This window comes from Stegostoma tigrinum, chromosome 31 (assembly GCF_030684315.1).
Source record: "Stegostoma tigrinum isolate sSteTig4 chromosome 31, sSteTig4.hap1, whole genome shotgun sequence".
NCBI lineage: Eukaryota > Metazoa > Chordata > Chondrichthyes > Orectolobiformes > Stegostomatidae > Stegostoma > Stegostoma tigrinum.
In genome coordinates, this window is record NC_081384.1 from 21,398,314 (window position 1) to 21,423,678 (window position 25,365).

Here is a 25,365-nt window from a genome sequence, read left to right on the forward strand (position 1 = left end):
AGGCCAGTGGTCACAACAAGTATGAAGGAGTCTCTTCAAAAAATGTACTGATTTCCTGACTTCATATTCACTGCTCTAATGTACTGTAATGCAAGGATCAGTTCAGAATTGCCCTTACATGCTTCCTCAAAACGGAAAGATGTAGCATGCCATCAAGTAACTGTTCAGCACTTCAGATTAGTTGTTGAGCTTTAATTGATCAGAAGCATGTGGATTGACATTGCCAGCTTAGGAATCCTTGGTCACACACAATCCTGAAACTGGTGGTGAAATTGTTGACCTGTTCCCACAGATTTCTTATTTAGCCATCTCTTATGCCTTCAAATGTCCCCATCACTGAAAGATCATTTGGGGTCTCACTGCTTCATGTGTGTTTCAGATCCAAAGTGAATCTGTCATGCGAGTTGCCTAACAGCTGAAAATGGACTCTGCTGCCTAGGGTTACTTAAACCTGGTGAAATGAAGGGTTGCTCCCTCCCTTTCAGTGGTAAAGTTGTCATAACAATAATCTGTACCATTGTTAGAATTTGAAGGCCAAATCTCTGTCCTTTAATTTCTATCAAACTTTATTCTGTCATAAAGCTACATCTCACCTGTGTATAAAGTCATCACCTTTTGAATGACATTTACATTGAAGCAAATTGATCATATCCTATTCCAAATAAACACTTTGCAACATGATCTGTCATCTGAATTCTAACTGCAAATGAACATTTTATTCAAGAATATTAATTATGAAATTAACAAAACTGCAAGTATAATTTTAGCTTCATCCAATCCATGAGAAACCTTCCTTTGAAATGGGAATTGATTGCGAGATATTCTGCAATTATTATTCATCCTGCGATGCCACTTTCTATTTATGTTGTGGATTGAACTAAAAAAAAAGTTTTAAAATAGTTGTTTGCTGCTTGACTGTGACATCTTGTAGACCTAATCATTATGACTGGGCTGTATTCAAAATAGTTGCTGTAGAGACAGAACAAAGTTTATTTATGTCTAATGAATGCTGATTTTCCTTATTTTCTGCTCTTCAGAATCCAAGTGAATGATCTAATTGTGGAGGTTGATGGCATCAGTCTAGTTGGTGTGACCCAGAGCTTTGCAGCTTCAGTCCTTCGAAACACGAAAGGCACTGTCAGGTAATATTGTTCATGAAAGTCTTAGACAACCAGATCTTAAAGATAACAAGTAGAATTTCTACAGAGGTTCTTCCAGTTTCCTGCTGAAAGTTGGATAGTAGTCTCACACATTACATTCCCTGTAGAGAGAGACTCCAGCAATGGCAGTTCCTACTGAGATAACAAGGTGTGGAGCTGGACGAACACAGCAGGCCAGGCAGCATCAGAGGAGCAGGAAAGCTGACATTTCGGGTACGAACCGCCAGCTTTCCTACTCCTCTGATGCTGCCTGGCCTGCTGTGTTCGTCCAGCTCTACATCTTGTTATCTGTTACATTCCCTGTAACTGCTTGCCCATAGAGGTAGCAGTTACTGTAAGTAGTTGGAAGATTAACACTTTAATTTTTTGAGTAACTAACTCTGGGGGAGTAAGATTTATGTTGCACTTCAATTAATAAGAGCTTGAAATACTATTCAACTAAAGTTCTGAGCACACAATCCTCTCCCAAAGGCCGAATCCTTTATAACACTTTGTCTGTCAAGCCATTTTTCTTGAATGCCTGTTAAGTACAACAATTTCCAACCTTGAACAAAGTTGGGTTCTGTTTCATAGTTCCCCTTTCAGTAAAATCCCAATACATTTGCGCTGATTATGTTGTAGCTGACTTGGCTTCAGGTCTCACTAGATATTTTGGCTTGCTCATTAAATTCTGAGGATTGCTTCAAACACTGAACGTAATCATATTTTTCAGCCGGCAGCCATGGAACCTTTTCATGTGTTTAACTCCAGATAAGCAGAAGCATTCAGTCTCAGCTACTCATAGCCACTCCCTTTTGTTGCCCCTTATGTTTTAACGTCAGTTGAACCTTCCACTCGCCCACTGGGCCAGACTTTCCATGAAGGACCCCCTGCTCTGGCCCTAAACTTGCATTGATTTCTTCCTTCTGTCCCATCTCCTTTCGTGTTTTTCCAACTTTATATTGTTCGTTGGATTAACCTCCTGCTCCCTCAACCATATTAGACTACTCGTCATGTTGAAGGTGTTAAGTAAATGTATCTTGTTGTTTCGCTTCATCTTTGGTAGCTGCACACTCACAAGAAGTCAGGACTTCCGGTTTATAAAGCCAGTAAATGCGAAAAACCCAAGTAGTCTCAAGCAGCTGGTTCTGCAGTGATTGGCAGGTTTGTCCAGCAGCATCACTCAGTGATGATACACAATGTTTTGTTAGACTCTTTGGTTACATAGATGCTGATATATGTCGATGAGTTGGTATCCTGGCCAAAATTTGTTTTAAAAAAATCCAATCAAGAGAGTTATGAGTTAGGGAGAAACTTCATCCCTATAAATAGGGATTTGCATCATATTTATAAATGCAACAGCTTGAGGTTTGAGCATGTTAATACAGGCATGAACAGGTTGATTTTCGCTGAAGATTTCAGGTTCTTTTGGGCCTCCAAGATGTTCTCAATAGGATTTTAAGCCAGAATGATGTTTTCACCTGTGCATGACGCCACATTAGCCAAAGACTAGCGGTTTGCACAAGGAACAACTGCCTGAAGGATCATTGTGGGATTGATCGTCATTTATGATGCCTGCTTGCAGTCATTGAAGAGGCTTAGTTAAAAGACATAGCATTATGCTGGGTACAACTTCATTTAACAACCTCTTCAAACAACTTGCAGCTATCCAGGCACAGACCGTTTTTGCTGGGCTTTCATTGTGCTCTTCATACTGGAGATTGACTGATTGCAGTCAGCAGAGAGCTTTTTAGACACCTCAGAAGGCATTTTGAGATCTTTGGTCAAGACACAAGATTTTTCTAACATATGCTCTGAGGGCTTCACCTGTAAAACAATGAGTGCTGTGCTACTCTTCCTCCTTATTTAATGTATTATGGGGGTCATTGGAAGAAGGGAAAAGATTGGTTGTTGTCACCTTTTTCATTGCCCCTTGATTGGGGTAGGAATCGGAGGAAGAGATGAGGCCAAGCCGAGCAGCACCTGGTGAGACAGGAAAATGGGGCAAGACGGCAAAGAATAATCCAGCAGGATGTGCTTTCCATGCAGGACATCATAAAATGGTCATCTAAATCATCAGTGGATCCTTCTTCCCCATGTAGTATTGTTGGTTACTGAAATTGACCAGGACAGGGCGAGCAGAGAGGGCCCCATCTGCTTCAGATAGAATATGGATTGAACCCTATGCTGTTGGCATGACACTGAGCCATAATCTATACAACTGAGCTAATCTGTTGGCTCCCCTTCCCCTGCCATCAATGGTTTATCCAGAGACAAAACAACATTACCCAATAAGATGTTTTGCTGGTACTGTGACATCTGTGGCATTGACACCAACTTGATGGACTCCAGTAAAGAGAGGGCAAGAATCAATAAAGCCATTTCTTACTCTGTGGCAGAGGTATATGTGTTAGCAATTCCTCACTCCTGGCCCAGTTAGGAGTGCTGCTCAGCTAGTATATGCCTACCTCTGGCCTATTTCTAGCAGGTTTTTGACTTAAGAGGGCACAAGGCAGGAGATGTAATGGATACTCACCACCAGTGGTAGTCAGCAATTATGCCAAATAAGGGCCAGAAGTACCAATTGAGGGCACTTTCCACTGGGCATCTGGATTTTTTTGGATGCAAACCCAAGTTACCTGATATTAGCTGGAACCTACAGATGACACAGGGCAGTCCTTCAGCAGCAAGTTCTGGGCTGAGCCTGAGGTTGCACAGCCATATAGAGCCCAACATAGGTCCACTGAGCTGCGGGGACCGCGGTCACGGCCATAAGCCATCCTGTGCAGTTCGCTCGCCCTCTCGCGCTGGCTCTCTCTCGCCCTCTCGCACTCGCTCTCTCTCGCCCTCTCGCACTCGCGCTCTCTCTCGCCCTCGCGCTCGCTCTCTCTCGCGCTCGCTCTCTCTCGCGCTCGCTCTCTCTCGCGCTCGCTCTCTCTCGCGCTCGCTCTCGCGCTCTCTCTCGCGCTCCCTCTCGCGCTCCCTCTCGCGCTCCCTCTCGCGCTCCCTCTCGCGCTCCCTCTCGCGCTCCCTCTCGCGCTCTCTCGCGCGCTCGCTCCCTCTCGCACTCGCTCCCTCTCGCGCTCTGTCTCGCGCTCGCTCCCTCTCGCGCTCGCTCCCTCTCGCGCTCGCTCCCTCTCGCGCTCGCTCCCTCTCGCGCTCGCTCCCTCTCGCGCTCGCTCTCGCCCCCTCGCCCCCCCCCTCGCCCCCCCTCGCCCCCCCCTCGCCCCCCCCTCGCCCCCCCCTCGCCCCCCCCCTCGCGCCCCCCCCCTCGCGCCCCCCCCCTCGCGCCCCCCCCCTCGCCCCCCCCTCGCCCCCCCCCTCGCCCCCCCCCTCGCCCCCCCCTCGCCCCCCTCTCGCCCCCCTCTCGCCCCCCTCTCGCCCCCCTCTCGCCCCCCTCTCGCCCCCCTCTCGCCCCCCTCTCGCCCCCCTCTCGCCCCCCCTCGCCCCCCCTCGCGCCCCCTCGCGCCATCTCTCTCTCTTTTCCCCCCACTGCTCCCCTACTATATCCAATCTGTAGCTAATTTGTATTTCCACCTTGATTCGTCCTCATTGCCTTTCATCTACAGTGACATTATCCAAATCAGAATAAGAGGGTGCTGTATCTTCGGAACTCTCTGACGCAGAGGACAGCCTCTGCTCACTATGTTTACATCCCTGCCCTTCGCCTCTTCCCTATACCAGGGAAATCTTACCCTGTCCACTTTCTTCCACTTTTTCCCTCTGCAACTGTCCCTTCACTCTGCACCATCCTGCCCCTCTAATTCTTCCTGAACATGGCCCTTTCCTTTTTTCCTTTAATCCAGCTCCTTGCCCCTTCCCAGTCCCCCTTCTCTACCTTCTGCTCTCCCATCTCTCCAAGTTTCCTCGTTCTTCTTCTTCCCCATTCCTTCTGTTACTGGCTCCTTCTCTCTCCTCTCCTCCTTTGGGGTGGCACGGTGGCTCAGCAGTTAGCACTGCAGCCTCACAGCACCAGGGACCCAAGTTCGATTCCAGCCTCGGGTAACTGTCTGTGCGGAGTTTGCACATTCTCCCCGTGTCTGCGTGGGTTTCCTCCGGGTGCTCTGATTTCCTCCCACAGTCCAAAGATGTGCAGGCTAGTTGGATTGGCCATGCTAAATTGCCCGTAGTGTTCAGGGGTGTGTGGGTTATAGGGGGATGGGTTTGGGTGGGAGGCTGCAAGGAGCGGTGTGGACTTGCTGGGCCAAAGGGCCTTTTTCCACACTGTAGGACCGCTAATCTAATCTTACATTTTACGCTGCCTCTGTATTTTCTTTAGCTCTTCACTCACTGTTCACTTGCCTTGCCTCTTTTCCTCTCTTTCTCTGTCTCTCCCGATGTCCATCTCACTGTTCTAGCATCACGTCTCCTTGCTATTCTTCTCACTGATCCTCAGGAGCGTCCTGTTATGTTGCCTCCTCTGAATCGTGTCCTACTTTCAACTCTATACCATTCCTTGATGTGATTCTCAGCTCCTCCTTCTCTCCTTATGCATTCAGGACTCCTATCCTGAACATGCCCATGTGCAAGGCCCAGGGAATTGACTGAGGAAATATTGGCACATGTGAATATGTAACTTATACATGAAATTGCCCTGAAACATAATGCAGGACTGGAAGGCTTGATGACTCGGAAAACAACCTAGCTTTGCCCTTGATCCCGAACCCTCTCATTGTTCCGTTGCTTATTATAGCAATGCACAGGAAAGCCCAAAGGACCCACGGCGCAGCTAATATCAAAACAGTACAGGCCTGAGAATGGTTTAAATTGAAAACTGTTTTGGATGAAAAGCTGCAAATCGGGACAAACAGAAAAACAGTTCATGATAAAATGGCATTTTGCCCAGGAAATGACTTTAACTGATGGAAAAGATTTTGTACTCTTTTATAACTGATTTAAATTACAGTAACTTACTAATAAATCCATGTCTAATAATTGCTTGAAGGAGGGAATTTAGCTATGCATCAATCTACACTTGCGAAACAGGCCCAAAACAGGACTACTTACAACAACAACAACAGCAACGATTACATTTGCAAAGCACCTTGAACATATGAGATGTTCTGTTAAACTTGAAACAATGGAGAAAAGATTTACAGGGATGTTCCCAGAGTTGGAGGTTTTGAACTGTAGGGAGAGGCTGAATACGCCGGGATTGTTTTTCCTGGAATGATGGCGGTTGAGGGGTGGTTATAGAGGTTTATAAAATCGTGAAAGGCATGAATGGAGTGAATAGTCAAGGTCTTTTCCATAGTATAGGGGTGTCCTAACCTAGAGGATCTACATTTAAGGTGAGAGGGGAAAGAAATGAAAGGGATCTAAGGAGCAACTTTTTTCACACAGAGGGTGGTGTGTGTATGGAATGAGCTGCCAGAGGAAATGGTAGAGTCTGATACAATAACAACATTTAAAAGGCATCTGGATGGGTACATGCATAGGAAGGGCTTAGAGGGATATGGGCCAAATGCTGGCAAATGGGACTAGATTTATTTCAGATATCTGGTCGGCATGGCCGAGTTGGACTGAAGGGTCTGCTCCCATGCTGTACGACTCTACAACTCTGTAACTACTGTGCAAATGAGTAATCAGAGCAACGTGGATGCTGACCTAGACCAGACCTTTGGTGGCTGGGGTGAGGGGAGGGAGGTAGGCTGGTGTTGGTGTTGATGATTAGTTTGGATCAGAGGTTAATTATGCGGATTTTAAGGTTGAAAAGGCAAACATAGATAGGTTTCTCTTCTTGGGACCATTCTTGTCAGTGTTTCCTTGTATCTTCTCTTGTGCTTTTACATCCTTCTTTAAATGTGGGACTGAGAGTTGGACACAGTATTCCAATCTGAAGCATGTTTCTATTCCATGGCCCCCAGCTTTGTTCACAGATTTATTATATGTCACTGTCCAGTATACTTGTAAGTCTATGTACAGTAGCAGATCAATAGAATTTCCCTCATCAACTCTGTCTGGTATCTGATCAAGAAATCTCAAGCAATTTAGATAAACGTAAGCTGCCTCCAAATCCATACTGGCTTTCCTTAATTAATCTGCTTTTTTTCCTAAATGATTGTTAAATTCAGCTTGAACTGTCATTTCTGAAAGCTGACTTATCACTGAGGTTAAACTAGCTGTCATTGTCGGTCTTAGCTTTATATCCACACTAAGCCATAATATGGAGGTGTGACAGTGGCCTTGCATGTACAAAGTCAGATGTCACATGACACCAGGTTATAGTCCAACAGGTTTATTTGGAACCACAAGCTGTCAGAGTGCTGCTCCTTCACCAGGTAACTGGTGTTGTGTGACGTATGACTTTACACACTCAGACAAGCAGCGCTATTTAGCTTTATCTCCATTCCACGCTTTCTCTGGCCATGTTGTCCTTCTCGTTGGAAGTGTAACACTGGGCACCTAGCCTTGCAACATATAATATGGCTCTGCAGCCTAATTTGATTACTGAAACTGTGAGCGTACCCGTCTTGTTCAGAGACCTTTGTCCTCCGTTCTGTTTGGGTTGCATAGTTAGCAACAAAAGTGGGGAAAAAAAACAAGAGGTCCTTTTCCCTGATGAATCAGCTTAATCCAGTTGTCAACCACTCAGTGTCAGAGTGTACTTGTGTTAAGAAATTTCACTTTCTATCAAAGCTTTATTTTGTAAAATGCAAATTTTAAAATTAAGTTTAAAAAGTTCCCTGTTACACATGGGTGTGGTAACATAGCTTTTATTGCTTTGTAGCAATAAGTCATTCATCTGCAATACTTTTGTAAATGTAAGTCAAACAAATGCTATATACATCATGCAAATTGTCTTTCCACTTATTTATTATTAAAACATGTCCACATTTGAACAAAATCCTGTAGTGGTTGTGCTGCAGCATTATGGTGAGTAAAAATAGACTTTGTAAATAATTGGTGGGAAATTGCTAAATGAATGTGGAGACACACACGTCTGTGTCTCCAGAGAACAGGTGCCAAGTTTGAATTATACAGCACGGAAACAGACCTTTCAGTCCAATCAGTCCACACCGACCATGTTCCAAACTAAACTGATCCCACTTGCCTGCACTTGGCCCATATCCCCCTAAACCATATGAACTTATCTAAACGTATTTTAAACATTGTAACTGTACCTGCATCCACCAATGGTTTGTGGATTTCTTTATTCTTTCCCGGTTCACAGCCTTTAAAGAAACTGTGTGACTTCACTTCGCAGTGAGTACGCAGGTGCACCAAGTTGCTCCAGGAAACTTAAGATGTTAGCATGATACTAATTAATCCTGATTTAATGCTAGGGTGCATATGTGCTTCCAGAACAGTTTCTCACCCAAAACCAATGCGGTAGGGCAGACAGGAATATCATATCAACTGGCAGCAGATTGCTGGCAGGAACCAAAGTAAGAGTCTTTCACACGCAGGTAGAGGTCTTGGAATGAACAAGGAACAAGAGATACTTCACCTTTCCTTGCGGGTCACCCCAAACCAAGTGCACACTTATTGACAGGATGAAATGGAAGACTAAAAGTAAAGAAGTTTCCCTTAATTTATGGATGTTCTGACTTCAAAACCTCTTCCCATTATGTTAACCTGGTGGGAAAAATGCATCTTTTCTCCTGGGGCAACAGTTTAGTTGAAGTCAAGACCTGATGACTTGCTTGGAACCGAGCATTGAAATGACTACACTGTATTCTGCTGGCGATATAGTTCCAAGTCAGGCTGATGAGTGACTTGGAGGGGAACTTGGAGTTGGTGGTGTTCCCATATGTCTGTTGCCCTTGTCCTTCTAGATGGAAGTGGTCGTGGGTTTGGAAGGTGCTGTCTGAGGATCTTTAGTGAATTTCTGCAGTGCATCTTGTAGATAGTACACACTGCTGCTACTGAGTGTCAGTGGTGGAGGGAATGGATGCCTGTAGATGTAGTGCCAATCAAGCAGCTGCTTTGTCTTGGATGGTGTCAAGCTTCTTGAGTGTTGTTGGGGCTGCACTCATTCAGGCAAGTTGGGAGTATTCCATCACACTCCTGACTTGTGCCTTGTAGATGGTGGACAGGCTTTGAGGAGTCAGGAGGTGTGTTACTGACTTATTCCAAAGAGAAAAAACTAATTTCCCTAATCGTTTATTGTATCTAAAATTCCTCATTCCTGGTATAATTCCAGTAACATTCTCCAGAGCTTTAACAATTTTCCTTAGATAAGGTGTCTAGAATTGAACACACTACTCCAAATATCGTCTCGTTTTATTTATCGCATGGATCTCATAAGCCTTTGTAACAACTTTTCAACTAGCCTGGCCACCTGCAGAGAATTATGCACTTGAACTCTAAGGATTCTCCATTCGTGTACTTCACAATTTGTACCATTGAGCCTGTATTGTCACTTAGTGCATTTCAGTAGAAGAAATACAATCTCCCATTTCTCTTGAAATTGAGTTGCAGGTGTCTGTCCATTTGGCCCTCCTGAAGTCGCTCAGCATCATCCTCACAATTAACTATTCTCCGTAGCTTAATTTTGCAATTTTTGACATGTTGTGTTCAACACTCTTGGCAATTGTTTATATAAATCAGAAAAAGCAAGATTCCCAACACCAATGCCTGGGGATCACCACTTTCAACTCATCTCTAGTCTGAGAAATGCCGATCTGTACCAACACTTTGTTTGTTATATTTTTGACACTTTCTAATCCGTGCTACTAAGGATCCATCAGTCCCAAATATTTCAGATCAGTAAATGACAGGATAAGATTGGAGATAACACAGTATGGAGATGGAGGAACGCCACAGGCCAGGCAGCATCACAGGAGCAGGAAAGCTGACGTTTCGGGTCAGGACTCTTCAGAAATTTCTCAAGAAGTGCCCCAACCTAAAACATCAGCTTCCCTGCACCTCTGATGCTGCCTGGCCTGCTGTGTTCCTCCAACTTCACGCTGTGTTATCTCTGACTCCAGCATGGGCAGTTCTTACTATCTGGAGGTAAAATGGGAGCCTGCGGATTTGCCAGAGGGATGTCAGCAATGGAATGCCATGAGTGATCCCATGAGCCTGCGTGTCTTGTTTCTTTCCACAGGGCACAGTAAAAATTGTAACCATGTCCCTGCTTTTGTGGGAGTGTTTCTCTCTATTGAATTGGCATCTCTGTTTGCTGGTTTTGTTGCCTTTGTTAGGCCTGGATATTGCAAACAGAAAGCCAGCCAAGGTGAAGCCCTGATAAAATCAGTTCAGGTACGATTCTTGGACAATGAAAGTCAGCTTTGGAGTCAATGTCAATTTATAAATGGATAAACCAGATTTGTACTTAGCAAGGCAGCTCGTTTGGGAAGTGAATATTGAGGTGATGAGGCAATGAGGGGGTTAGTGCCAGGATGTAATTAGTGGTGTGGATTTATTTTTGGGTGCGTACAGTGCTATGTTAAGTGCTGTGCGTGGTAGTCCAAGGACGTAGAGACCTTTTTAAATATTGGTGTAAAGCACATTTTAATAAATCTTTAGCTCCTGTCCGGAGATCAAATGGCTCCTCACATTTAGCCTCCAGCCTCCAGCACATTTTTACCAAACTTTAACCTCCAAGACTGTTTCCAATTCCCTAGTTGTAGCAATTAGCTTGGCTGTTTGCCAGTGCGTCATGGAGTTATTCTGCCCCAGGTTGACTACAGTTCTCCCTCACCAATGTTAAAACCTCATATAGCGGTTGGTGAGGAAAAGACCAGAAGTCACTTTTTTATTTTGGCCTCACAAGTAGACTTTAAACTAATGTTTGCTATATCTTCATGTACATTTACCCTGTGGTGCATGAAAATTGGACCAGGAGTAGGCCATTCAGCCCGTCAAGTCTGTTCTACCATTGAGTATGACCATGGGTGACCCTTCAACTTCGCAGCATGCTCTGGCTTTCTCCCTATACACTTCAATCCCGTGAGCTCTAATTATATAATTATACATCCTCTTTGAAAACATTCAATATTTTGATCTCAAATGCTTTGTGTGGCAGAGAATTCCACAGGCTCACCACTGTTGGGGGTAAAAATCCTGCTCATCTCAGTCTCACTTAATCGTTCTGATCACACCACATATTAGTCTCACTTCTTACTTCAAAGATTTCTTTGAATTTTCCGATCATATTTTCTTGCACCAATCTACAGTTATTTCTTTAAACAGCTCAGTTGTTCCTTGGATGGCATAAAGTCCATTTGCATCAGCTGGAAACAGACTCTCCTAAGATTTACATAATTTTTTGTCACCCAATCCAGGTGCCCGTTTGTTAAAAACGCAAAGTGTTTACAAAGGCAAACACTGATAGTGACAAAACTGCTGAGCAGTCTGTCTGTATAACCCTTATGTTTGTAGAAAGAAGTAATAAAATAAACGGAAAACATGATGAGATAATGGCCACTCTGTTACTGAAATGCTTGCTTAAGGCAAAGCATCTGCTGAACCATGAGTTAATTCCCTGTTTTATTTTGCTTAGTTTGCCTAGCGGTAATGACTGGATAGAAAAAGTGTTGCTCACTGCACAGACTTCCTCTGAAGAAATTTCCACTTGTGTGTACTTAGCACTTTTGGAATCCATATGTTTTCGCCTCTGTGGAGATGATCATCAGCACACCTCCATTTCCTGCTGTCTGAGCAGGTGGTTGAGTGTGAGATACAGTCACAAGTCAGTGTTTCACCTAGTCAGCTGGTAGGCCTTAGGTTTTTTGCCAAGTGATTTATGTCTAGTCTCAGGGAGGCTCTAGTCTCAGGGAGGAATGCAGTGTTGCTGCAAGGTGGCCTAGCTAAAAACCACTAAATTTCCCAAACCCAGGGCAGGGGGAGAATGGGTCTCAGGTTTCTTTGGAATGGAATGCACGGTGTTGGCCATCATTCCAAACCAACCAGTGAGGATTTTATTTATTGGCACAATCAAAAAAATTATTGTTCAGGAATTACCATCCGTAACTTTGAAATATGTTTGTGTAAAATTTCTTTGCGGTTTTAAGAGGCAGTAACTCAGTTAATGCTTAAAGCAGCAAGGCCATTTCATGCAATTCAATTAACCATTAACCCATTATTAATAACTTTCAGGGCTGAGGTACTAAAAGCAGCCATCACGATTTCATATATTTGTCATAACAGTGTCTGCACAATTGTGTCTTCACCAGAATAATTTAAAGTCCCTTTTCATTTGGAATTATTTTATTTTTATATCTTCTAATAAACCCGTTCAGAGATATTATGGCACAACGCTGGAGCAGATGGGACTTGAGTCCATGTCTCCTGGCTCGGAGGTGTGGGCAAGAGCTTTCCTTTGGAATTGTTCGCTCAGCCAAAAATAAGTCACTTATTAAACCATCAGGCAGGACAAGCCATGTAGAGAATAATGAGAGCACGGTCTGGAGTATAGAAGTAGGGTCATGGATATTCAACCTACTCAATATCTACCAGGTACTTACCTGTGTCAGTTGATGAAATAATTGTGTGGAATATCATGGATACACTGCTAATGTTAAATGTTTGGAAAAGGCGACAAATTCACTCAAAATTAAAGGTATAAATGAATAGCTGGCCACTTTGTGCATCAAATCAACAGCACTACCTCTTAGTAAATGATACTTTGTAACAAGAACTGTCAGAAATGTGCAAAGTTTGAGAATCTGAGATTACGTTCGCTAAAATTTACCATCATGATCCATTACTAGATCATTACAAAAAGGAATTAGGAATTACTTACACAGAGGGTTTGGAAGGGTATGTGAGGTGGGGAAGATTTTCTCAATGACTGTTTTCAGTCTGTAAATTGGGTAAATCCTGATTTATAGAATTGAAGATGGCAAGTGTAATTCACCACGATTCATGACTCCAGGTTAAGGGGCACTTACTAGAGACAATACTCATCTTGATCAGATATTTGTCAGTCAGACATGATCTATGATGGAATTATGTCACAGACCAGTAAGTATATTTACAACTTTAAAAAGTTACATCTATTGAACAAAAATGCACATCAGTTACTATGGAGAATATTTGTCAACATTGCATTTTCAGAGATTGTGCCCAGAAGGTAGTTAATATTATTTCCGATGTTTTTGACTTAAGTTCAAAACTCTGGACATTCGGAGAAACCTTTGAGTATAGATAAAAAATATATGACTGTCATTGAGAAATGACTAAGACAGCCCAATATTGTAAATCCCAACCTACTATTTCTGCAGGGTCAGAAAGGGGAGTTCGTCACATTTTACCGCAGGCAGGTTTCACAGACAGTACAATGTTGGATCACTGAGGAAGGCCTTCCAACCCCATACTGACCTGGCATTCATTCTGGGAATGAACCCAGAGAATCTATCCACCCAACTCACCACACCACCTCCCCCTGCCCCAAACCACCACACCCACAATGAAAAACAACTCCTTGCAGGGAACTTTGTTGTAAGAATTTTCTGAATCTGTTCACCCAACCTGGGAAAGGAAATTCTGTCTAGTTTTTTTACGATTTATGTATGACATTAGAAGTTTCCTCACCATACCTTCCAGAAGTGGCGACAATGACTGGGTGTATTAATAACTGCTAATGATTTATTAAAGCATGCTATTCAGCTTCCTCATCCAGAAAACTATTGTGATGTACTGGAATGTTGTGCTGGTACACATGATTGTAATATGCAGCAGAATTTCAAAATACCAATTCAGCTTAACTTTGTCCAGCAAGATCTGGATTCACGCCTTGGTGTTTTGATAGAATTTGGGTAGAGAAAATAGAATGGATAGACAAGCCAGGCTTTATCACTGTGTCTATTAATGTAATCACACCTTCAGTGCGGTGTTAATACGTGTTTCGGTTTCTGTAACAAGTGGAACAGGAAGCTCGAAGTATTTTCCTGTTAGTCTGTCAGTTTTCAATTTGAGATCATCATCAAGCTGAAAGGTATATTGGAAACTCTTGCAGTTTTTAATCAGGCTCTGGTCTAAACATATATAGAAATGAAAAAAAGGAAGTGCTAGAAATACTTACAGGGTCTAGCAGCATCTGTGCAGACAGCTGTCAGGACGTTAAATGCCTTCAAGGCAGAGATTGATCATTTCTTGATCTCGCAAGGAATTAAGGGCTATGGGGAGAGTGCAGGGAAGTGGAGTTGAAATGCCCATCAGCCATGATTAAATGACGGAGTGGACTCGATGTGCCGAATGACCTTACTTCCACTCCTATGTCTTATGGTCTAAACTGAGAGAATATCTCAAGTCAGTGATCTATTAATATAAGGCCAGATTCCTGAAATATTTATTTATATATGTCTTTCTTCCCATTAAAGCTGAGTACTTTTGATGTTTTCTGTTTTAATTTCAGATTTCATTTTGGTTTTGTATATGTTGCTAAACCTGTCTTTGTTCTGTTTGTCTGAATGAGAAGAGTTAATTCGATAAATCTGATTCAGTTTGAAACAAACGTGGTGACCAGAAATCAGCTCTGTAATATTGATGCAAAAATTGGAAATATATTGACAAGTTTGCCTCAATTTTAGGTTTTTGATTGGACGGGAGAAACCTGGAGAAACCAGTGAAGTAGCTCAGCTGATTCGTCAAACCCTAGAACAGGAGCGATGGCAGAGGGAAATGATGGAGCAACATTACGGGCAATATGTCGATGATGATGAGGAGGTAAGAAAATTTAAAACATAATAAATGTACCTTTCAGGAACCAATTTTAACACTCGTTTCATTGGCACACAAGCACTGACTGTATATCATATGAAAGAACTTAAATTCTTTGTCCTACAAGATCGACATGTGAGGAATGTAAACTAACTTGATAGGCTGTGGACAGTTGTGTGTGAAGTGCATACGTGAAAACATTGTTGTGATGGTGCAGACTGTCTCTTAGTTGTGAATATATGAAATAGCAACAGAAATAGGCCATTCAGCATCTCAAACCTGCTCTGCCTGTTAATAATATCCTGATCTGATTAGCCTACATTCCTGCCTATCCTAACATACTTTGACTCTCCAGTGTTTTAAGTCTAATGGCCTGCCAATCCATTTCTCCCCTTGAACAGCTTCTTTCATCAGATTGTTTGTCACCAACAGATTTACAACAAAAGGGTTGAATTTCCATGCGCATCCTGTTGAGTGCCCACTGTTACTTTGAGATTTGCAGAAACCTAGAGAGGCCACATCAATCCAATTTACACCATTTCTCTGGATTCCCAAAGATCTCCACATATTCCCTCCATTTCCCCCGCCCTCACAGTAAAAGTTTATCTCCAATCTTTAATCTTTTTCACTAGGTTTTAAATTAAGCAGGTAATGCATCATTCATATTGTCTGTTTTTTTAACTTTCTTAACTTTCCCTTTAACCTAGAATTCTTAACTGGGTGATAGGGCGGAAGAAGGTATTATATTTCTCCCTTTCAGGAAAAGTAGACAGAAGAAGGGGACCACACTTCTTCTTGGATTACATCGTAACATCCTTTGCCCCTCATAATGGAGTTTAAACTTTGACCTCCTGGTCCAGAGGGAGGGACATTACCACTGCATCCAAAAACCCCTAAACACAGGCATCAGTACACAAGAGGCTGAGATGCAACTGGAATTTGATACCTAGTTCTTTGGTGACCCGTCATCAGAACTGGCTCAGATATATATTGTATATATTAATTATAATTGAGCATGCATTGCTGCATTTCTATCAATCAGAAGCTTAAAACCTCCTGCAGAATGCACAGTTCACACTCACTGAAGCTTACACTTCACCTCAGTATGCTCTGGGAAGTACAAGGTATTTCCTTCAGGATGTGCTGCAGTATGGTTCCTACATTATTACAAATAAACTTGTTAAAACAATCCTAAAAAAAATCATTACATTCATGTTTAGACTTGCTGAGCACCCACCAGGCAATGTTAAGAAAACACTGGCGTCACTCCAGTATTGAGCATTCAATCTAAGGTGACTTCCGTTTGCCATGTGGATGTGGGAACTGTTTCTGCATTGTTATATCCATCAACACCAAAATCAGAGCCAGAACATTGTTCTTTCTCTGTGGAAGCTGTGTTATGTCTCACGTATAGAACAATCTAGGCATCTTAACAGTGACTTACATCTATATAATAAATGTCTAAGGTAAACCAGTGAAGAGAAAGGTGGATGCTCGACAGTATTGCAGGTGTAGGTCGTGGAGCTTTACATAATGTCAAAGTGTGCACGTCACATTCTTTGCAACATTGTAATGATGGCAGTGCATGCTCAGGATTCACACAATAATTATTAAAGCACAAAAGGATGCCATTCAGCCCATTGTGTTTTCACTGGCTGTCCAAATTTCCTCACCTCTTTTTCAGTAACCCTGCACACTGTTCATTTTCAGACAATGATCCAATGTCCTCCTGAAAACCCAAATTGCACCTGCCTCAACCATTCTCTGTGTATTCCAATCCCTTCATTTTTATTGTTTTTAATGTTTCCATCAGTTTGAATATTTTAACCCCTGTTTACTCTTTTCAGATCCTTCATCATTTTGAACATTGTTATCAGTTCCCTGTCAATCTTCTCCTCCAAGGATAACAATCCCAGTCTCTCCAGTCTGTCTACATGATTAAAGTTCCTCGTTACTGATATGAATCATTCATATAAATCTTTCTGCAATCTCTTCGATCCTTCATATCTTTCTGCAAATATGGTGTCCAAAGCTGGATGCACTGTTGCAGAATATGCTGAAACAGTATTTTTCTGAAGAAGGGTCTAGGCCCGAAATGTCAGCCTTCCTGTTCCTCTGATGCTGCTTGGCCTGCTGTGTTCATCCAGCTCTACACCTTGGTATTTTAGCACAGCCTCCTTGCTCTTATACTCTGGGCCATATTATTAAACTCAAGGATACTCCATGCTTTATCAACTGTGCTCTCGATCTATCCTGCTACCTTCAATGATTTCTCTGCAAACACAGCCAGGTGACTGTCTCTGCACCTATTTTAAGCATGTAGCATCTATCTCAGATTGCCTCTGTGTTCCTGCCATCAAAACTGAGTCACTTCACAACAGCTTTGCCTAGAACCTTCCAAGATAGCCTGTACTCCTATGGCATGTGGAAGGTACGTGTCATTCAAAGAGAAGGCATGACCAAGCTAATAACTGTCTAAGATGTGAATGAAAATCTTAACAGTGTTGTTCCTTGGACGGTTAGTTTGTGATGCAGAATGCTGCTGACAGCGTGGATTCAGTTCCGGCACCATGAGCGGCTCGTCCTTCTCAGCCTCTCCCCTCGATTGAAGTGCATCTTTCTCTAATCAGAAATGGTCTGGTTAGACTATGGTTACTTACTTTTTATTATAGCCTAATTTACAAATATTTGTGAATTCAATAATGCTGAATAGTTAGTTAGCACTCACTTGTGGATAATTAGATGAGATTCTGTCTGCACATTCAGCTGGCTTTTAATTCCATGAAGTTAAACTGCTGTGTATTTATTCTGTAAGCAGCCTTAGACATCCAGTATTTTTGTTATTAGCTGTGAACTTGATGAAAATCTTTTAACTTTGTGAATGAGCAGTATTCAAAGTCTTTAAAGTTTTGCTCAAAAGAAACGAGTGGCACGGTGGCTGAGTGGTTAACACTGCTGCCTCACAGCACCAGGGACCTGGGTTCGATTCCAGCCTCAGGCGACTGTCTATTTGGAGTTTTCTCATTCTCCCCGAGTCTGCGTGGGTTTCCTCTGGGTGCTCCGGTTTCCCCCCCCCGCCCCACAGTCCAAAGATGTGCAGGGTAGCTGGACTGGCCATGCTAAATTGTCCACAGTGCCTTGGCGTGTTTAGGTTAGGAGGGTGAGACTTGGGAAATTAGTGGAATGGGTCTGGGTGAGATGCTGTTCAAAGGGGTGCTATGGGCTTGTTGGGCTGAAAGGCCTGTTTCCACACTGTAGGGATTCTATTCTATGATTCTAAATTGGCCTTAGTTGCACAAAACAAGTGGTAGCAAAGCAGCAGTCCATTTTCCACCTCACCTGATTCTCTTTCCCATGAACTGAAAGTAATGGCAGAATCTGTTACAGAGATAGTAGGAACTTCAGATGCTGGACAATCTGAGGTAACAAGGTGTAGAGGTGGATGAATGCAACAGGCAAAGCAGAATCAGTGGAGCCGGCATACCACTTGATACCATTGGGCCACAGGCCTCCCAAGCGGAACATGAGGTGCTGATCCTGCAACCTTCAGGTGGCATCATTGTGGCACTGCAAAAGGCCCAGGATGGACATGTCATTTAAGGAATGGGAGGAGGAGTTGAAATGGTTCATGATCGGGAGATGTAGTTGTTTGTTGTGAACCGATCGTTGGAGTTTAGCAAAGCAATCTCCAAGCCTCCGTGTAATCCTTGCAATTTTGGTTTTACCACTGGCAGTAGAATTATCCCAGCCTTTGTGTCAATAATGGTCTACATGCAATGAAATCATTGTGTTCAGCTTTTTTAGAAACCTGCGTTTTAAATTGAGCTCACATTTGGTAACCGTGGAAGAGCTACACTTTTATTCAGCTTGTGAATCTATATAATGATTCTTGAGTATGTTAATCCTAACATCAGTGATCTAACCCATTCTTGTCATCTCAGAAGATTAAGAATGTTGCAAGCTGTAATTCATCCTGAAAGGATAATTGGAACACGAAATTGAGTCATTTTGCTGATTTGTTCAATTCAAATGTGTGTGTGTGTGTGTGTGTGTGTGTGTGTGTGTGTATATATACATGGATGAGGCTGATTTATTTTATTCAAGTGGCTACATTTTCTCTAGTCCAGTAGCTGAGGCTTCCTAAAGCTTTCACTAATGGATTGAATGATTCAGCAAAATGGACCACGGTTATCCCAGATTTAATCCTTCATTCCCTCTCCATCTAAAACTCCTTCTGCTGAGTTATTTCTCTGAGCTATGACAATTGTAAACCCATTATAAATGTCCATAACACTTTTTTTTTGTCAAGGAGGTTAAATCAGGCAGAGCTTCATTTTCCCAATCAGTGTTGAGCAGCTACCACCCTTGGAGGTGAACATTATGTTAAGGACCAGACCAAAACCCCTCAAAATATATTACAAAGATGACCTAGACCCCAACCTTTTTTTATTTTTACAAGCAGGTGTAAAGTGTTGTGTTCTGGATGCAATTTGATGGGTCAAACTACCAGGCTTGAAGCAGAGCACACTGTACTATTGTTAAAATACAAACAATAGAAAGGAACATTTGGCTAGCTTTACTGGAAAACTTAACAGAATAGTAGGTTATTTAAGTGCTAAACAGCAATTGATCCAATATAGTGACATCCCATATACACATCCTTGACAAAGGCAAATTCAGTAAAACAGTTTGTCTCACATGCAATTCTAGCAGCAGGAAGAGGACCCCATCTTTTAGCCATAACAGAGAGAGGAATAACAGCTGCCACGTCCACATTCAAGACCTCAGCAGCTGCTGAAAGTTAAAAGTAAAATCCTGGTTCTGTGGGGGGCTTGACACCACCCCACTTCATGGTGCTTCCATTATTCTAATATTTGAGAAAGAACAAAGCTAACTGGACTCAGAGCAGACAGCTCAGCTTCAAGTTTTGCAATGCTTGCTTTCAAAAGAAACATGACAGAAGAAATCCTTCTTGAAGGCACATCTCGTAACAAACAGGTGAGGTCAGTCTGCCTCCTGGCTGTAATGCAAGTTCATGGGCAGCACCCTGCCAACGCTTACAGGTCATACAAGAATAATAACCACTTGGTTGAGATACAACAAAGCAAGAGGTGTCTATGCCATGGGATCAGTGCCTCCTCGGAGAAGGGTGTAAAATCATTTCTTGGAGATTCTTCCAGATGCTTTTCAGGAGCACGGTGAGGTTAAGGCTTCAGGTACTGCACTGGACCAACACAAGAGGTTTTCACCAACAGGAAGGTTGAGCTGGGTAGGTTCTTCCCTTTTTTTTTCTCCAGGTTAGCTACCAACTGAAGGACTTAAACAATCCCTGTACCAGAAGTTGCAACCTGAATGCCTTGATCCCAGGCGAGGAGCCTTCAGTAAACAAGCAGTCACCACAAAACATTGTGACTTCCAAGAAATGCCTTGATTAAGAAAGTCTCCTGCTGTCTTTTCATTGACCTCAAGATTGTCACAATCTTGCAATCTCAAGTCTGCAGGAATTATTAAATATGTAGCTGTTGTATCCCATGATTATTTGAAATGTATTTGATCATGGCAGTCTTTCAGTATACTGGGGTCTTCCTGCGTAGAATGATGGGCAATGTCACACAATGCAAAAGCCAATAGAAATTTCATACCACTTGGTGCATTTTGATTATGAACGTATATGTTTTGACTGGGAGAAAGCTGAGTGATCAGAGCAAATAAATTCACATTTGCAAGATCTTAGTTCCACCACAGGTGCTGCTTTTATCTTTTAAGATAATAAGTACTGAATGTAATAGATGAGATTTCACAGTGAATCTAGTTGGAATAGCAACAAGACCCCATTAGGAGTATTGGTGTATTTCGAACTCCACAGCATAGAAGGATTTTGAGGCCACAGAGAGGCTGTACTGCAGATTTATTTGAATGTTGCACCCAGTTATAGATAAACACAATACCAACTTGTATTTAATGTATGAAACATTTCAAAAAAACTAAACAAGTTAAACACCAAGTCACGTAAGGAGATGTTGGGTGGCTGACCAAATATTCAGTCAAAGAAGTGACTTTAAAGGGAGAGAATGAGCCAGAGAGACAGGTGTAGGGAGGGTATTTTACAGTCTACTTGCATAAATAAAGCCACTAGGACTATTTTAGATTTTTTTGAAAAGTGTGGAGCTGGATGAACACAGCAGGCCAAGCAGCATCTTAGGAGCACAAAAGTTGATGTTTCGGGCCTAGACCCTTCTCAGGACCATTTTAGTTACAGCAGAGGGATTATTGAGTTAATCAGTAGGGGTGAAAAGAGGAGAGATTAGAAAAGAACAAACTGTCTCTGATGATTGAGGGGTCAAGAATTGAATCTGAGTTAGGACAGGGGAGTAGAAACTTCACAGATTTGTGAGATAGTGAACTGTGCCAGCTAACAAACAAAGAAAGCACTATTAACATTCAAGATTAAGTTTGATAGGTGCTTGAAGGAAAAGGGACAAAAGGATAGGGGAACAGCATATGATTAGAACTACAGAGGAATAGAAAGGAGCTGCATCAAAACTAAGTGATTGGGTGATATGCTGTTTTCCCAAATTGTAATTTCTATACGAGGTATTGAATATGTACATGGTGGTATTGATCACTAAGATGTCGCATTATGGAGTAGAAACAAAAGTTTCAAAAAAACAAATTTGTTAAGCACAGTAAGGTTGCTAAAAAGTCTTAAGTATTGAATTCAATGAAAATCTTGTGTCATTCAATGTAGTGTTTCATCGTTTATATCTTTTTTGCAATCATTGTGTGAAGCCTCGTAGCGAATAATTTCATTTTCTGTTCTGAACTGTATTGTAGGATTTAGAGCTGTTTTCACATGACAGGAGCAGCACAGCCTTTTTCAACAGCAATCACAATAATAACAACAGCTGTCTGCCTGTAAAGGTTTGTGATCTTTGGTTTGAAACCAGTGCATGTTGTGACTTCTGCTTTATCCTGTCCGAGCCAACTCTTTCACTTGTGCTTTTTTTCCCTAAGGCATTAAAGGCTAGATTTTCCACTTTGCTGGAAGGGTAGTGAGTCAGCATGGCAGACTGGCCTCCAGGAAGATGTTGCCCCTGCTCACAGACAGTGTTATGACTGACATAATGGATTTAAGCTGTCATTTTCACATAACTGCCTCCTTTTAGTTGTAGTAATCTGCCTTTGTGAAGGTCTTTTCACAATTACTGATGACAGGAGGCACTAGGAAAACCTACAATGCTTCCCGCTCTCCTTGTACCTCAGGATTACTCTAAGTAAATGTGGCAAAGCCACAGAAAATCTAGCCTTTTTAAGTCTTCCTGTGTTCATCTCTGACTTTTCAGTGCCATTAAAAACCTCAAAGAATAATTTCACCAACATGAACTCTGATTATAAAATTGATAATTAACTGTAGTTGGATTGCTGATAATTTTTCTGTGTCTATTTGGGAATAAATTTCAAGCACTGATGCTTTTGAATGAAATATTATTCCGCAGGAATTTCATTATATCATGAAATGTGAATATTTTCGGTGATGAATGACAATTTGTTAGAATGAACACCAACCTTCATTTTGGAAGCCGTGTCACGGTCAAGTATCAAACTCGAGCAGGTCACGTATAATATAGGTCAGGCACCAAGTGAGAAAACTCCTTTCTCCCAATGCCCAACAAGCTTAAAGACATCTCCCAGCTTCAGACATCGATGGCTAATTTAATGCATTTTGTGAACAATCTTAACTTCATTACAAACCAGATTGAAATGGCATCAGAGATAATGGGAACTGCAGATGCTGGAGACTCCAAGATAACAAAGTGTGGAGTTAGATGAACACAGCAGGCTCCTGAGATGCTGCTTGGCCTGCTGTGTTCATCCAGCTCCACACTTTGTTATCTTAGATTGAAATGGCCCTCATTTTACTTCAGTTTGTCCAGTTGGCAGACCAAGAACTGAAAGATTCCCTTTTCCAGCACACTATTTCTTCCCTTGCAAGAAGGACATTTTTTTCCCTCTGATCCAGGTTTCAGATGGATGCACCATACCTGTTGCACACCATGAGAGTACCCAGATTCCTGGAGAGAGAGCACATGTGGGAGAAACAAGTTTGCATGCAGGAAGTCTGATTAAATTTTAGGCCTGGTGTATAACACTGCTATTCCTGCTGATCCAGCGCAGTGAACAGATTTGCTTCACTAATTCATGCTCCGCTCCATACCTTAAAAGTGTAATTGTGTTAAAATGGAGGCTGTCTCAAAAATCTGTTCATACCTTACACACCTTCTTAGAGCAGCTCAATGGGGCGGCACAGTGGCTGGGGCAGCACGGTGGTTCAGTGGTTAGCACTGCAGCCTCACAGTGCCAGGGACCTGGGTTCAATTCCAGCCTCAGGTAACTGTCTGTGCGGAGTTTGCACATTCTCCCCGTGCCTGCGTGGGTTTCCTCTGTGTGCTCCGATTTCCTCCCACAGTCCAAAGATGTGCAGGCTAGGTTGATCGGCCATTCTCAATTGCCCGTAGTAGTCATGGGTGTGAGGTTTATGGGGGGCATGGGTCTGGGTGGGATGTTCCAAGGGGCGGTGTGGACTTGTTGGGCCGAAGGGCCTATTTCCACACTGTAAGGAATCTAATCCAATCTAATCAATGACGTGAACCACCTCTGTTTGAAAGTTGGAGGGTTGAGGCTGGATTTAAGAATTTACAAACTGTTGTCTTTCCCTGCCTGTCCTTGGGGAGGTTAAAGTTCCGACCCAGAGTGGCGGAGATTTAATGTATTTTCCATCCTAATAATATCTTAGTCAAGAAATTGACCAGCTGGGTAATGCACAATAGAAAGCCAGGCCAATGCAGGTTGTCCCGAAGACCATTATCATTATCTTCGTAGTAAATGTTCAGAAAATGAGTAGTGTTAAAACAAAAGCTGCATTTAAAACATAAGATATTCCTTTGAAGACACTGAGGCACTGTTTAGAATGCTAAGAGATGAACAGCTTTAAACAACAACTGGTCGCTTGATGACTATATCCCATCTACATCAAATTGTTTAATCCAAACCACTACAATATCTCCTTTGTCTATCAAACATTTTGCAGCATTGCTGGTTTACCTCCAAATGAAATTGATTTACTCAATTATAAACAGTGGAATCTTTTCTGAATCAAATTGGACTGCAGGCTTCAAAATATATCCCTTTTCTAAAAGTAACAAAAGCGTTTTGAGCAAATTTACGAAAGCTGTTGTTTGATTTTTTTTTCTATATTCTGGCTCTTTGCTGATGCAGTGCATTGGAATGCCAACAGATGGTGCCACAGAATAGTGAGGTTGAGTTTGTTTGTATGATCATGCTGACTTCCCGCCTGTAGTGTGACACCAAATGGAAGTCAGAGTGTTCCATGAAACAGGAAGGGGTTGTGGGGTGAATCATTGCGAGCATTATCATACAAACCTCCCAGCAGTAGATTCAGAATCTCCAGGCCTCTGAACTGTTCAATGCATAGTTTAGCAATGATATAGAGAGGAGAAGGCCTTTTATTTTGAAAGTAAGCACATGAATAAAACAAAATTGTGGCATACTGATAGTGTTCTCACAGGGTTGTAGATATCTTCTTGCAGATGGCTGATTTACACAATTTACTCAACTTTACAGTTGGTTCTTTGATTTTATCTTTCTTTTCATGTTTCACAACCACAAACTTGCATCATTCATCTGGAACAGGCTTCTCTTTGTCACTTAGACAGCTACTCTCTACCATTTCTGCATTGATATGAAGGGATTTCTCCTGTACAAAATTGTCAGAATACCTTAAGTATGCTATAACTCAATACCTGTGCAAAGCCACTTGTAAAGTGTTCAAGTAATCTATGGACACAGTTAAATAACGTAAATTGTGATTTAAATCTTGTGGATGTTTCTGCACATCCTTTTAAAGCATTAGCATTTATTGGGAAGGGAGTGCAGCTATAGACATCTGTAGAAGTAAACATGCATGGAGCCTTCTCTCGTGGAATACACCTTGTAATATCCCAGTGGTCTTTAGAATGTACATTGTGATCTGCGTAACCGGAATAAGGATTGAAACCTATCTCCTTCTGAATATAAAGCATGCCATTCTTTCAGGGCCAACCCCAGCATCATCATCACACTGACAAGCGTGGTGCTGTTCTTTCCTGGCATACTGGAGGACACTTGAAAAGGCAGACTTCCCCCAGTGAAAGCCAGGCAGGGTTCTTGCTGGCTCCCCAGTTGTCAGGCAAGATACACATTATGTGATTTCAAGTCTACTCACTTTCTGGAAACACAACAGATTCTGTGCTGTGGATGAAGCAGAGTGTCATTGGATTATCTAAATTGAGGCAAATCTATGTACATTGACCCCATATCAAATTTTATAGTGTTCCTCAGCTACATTGCTCCATGGCCTTTAAGAGTTAGCACCTTAAAGGTACTTATTCATATAAGCTTAATTGCAGCAATGAAATGGATCAGGGTGGCAGTTCCTTTGGCATCCCTCAATATGTAAGACAGAATTGTTTCTGTCGAGCATTGATAAAGAGGTACTAATAAAGCTTTGTTTTCGCTTCAATTTGCAATCACTGTAAGATGGGTTTGTTGAGACTAG

At 42.3% G+C, this 25,365-nt stretch overlaps 1 protein-coding gene across 3 annotated transcripts in view; it reads left to right on the forward strand.

Annotated features, from left to right (window-relative positions):
• LOC125466203 (neurabin-2-like) overlaps positions 1-25,365 on the forward strand; it is a 211,184-nt gene that overhangs the window by 137,983 nt on the left and 47,836 nt on the right. For all 3 annotated transcript variants that reach the window (XM_048560421.2, XM_048560423.2, XM_048560422.2), the window contains exons 5-6: positions 1,038-1,142; positions 14,621-14,756. In XM_048560421.2, coding sequence (XP_048416378.1) covers positions 1,038-1,142; positions 14,621-14,756 — 241 coding nt within the window. The remainder of the gene's footprint in view (positions 1-1,037; positions 1,143-14,620; positions 14,757-25,365) is intronic.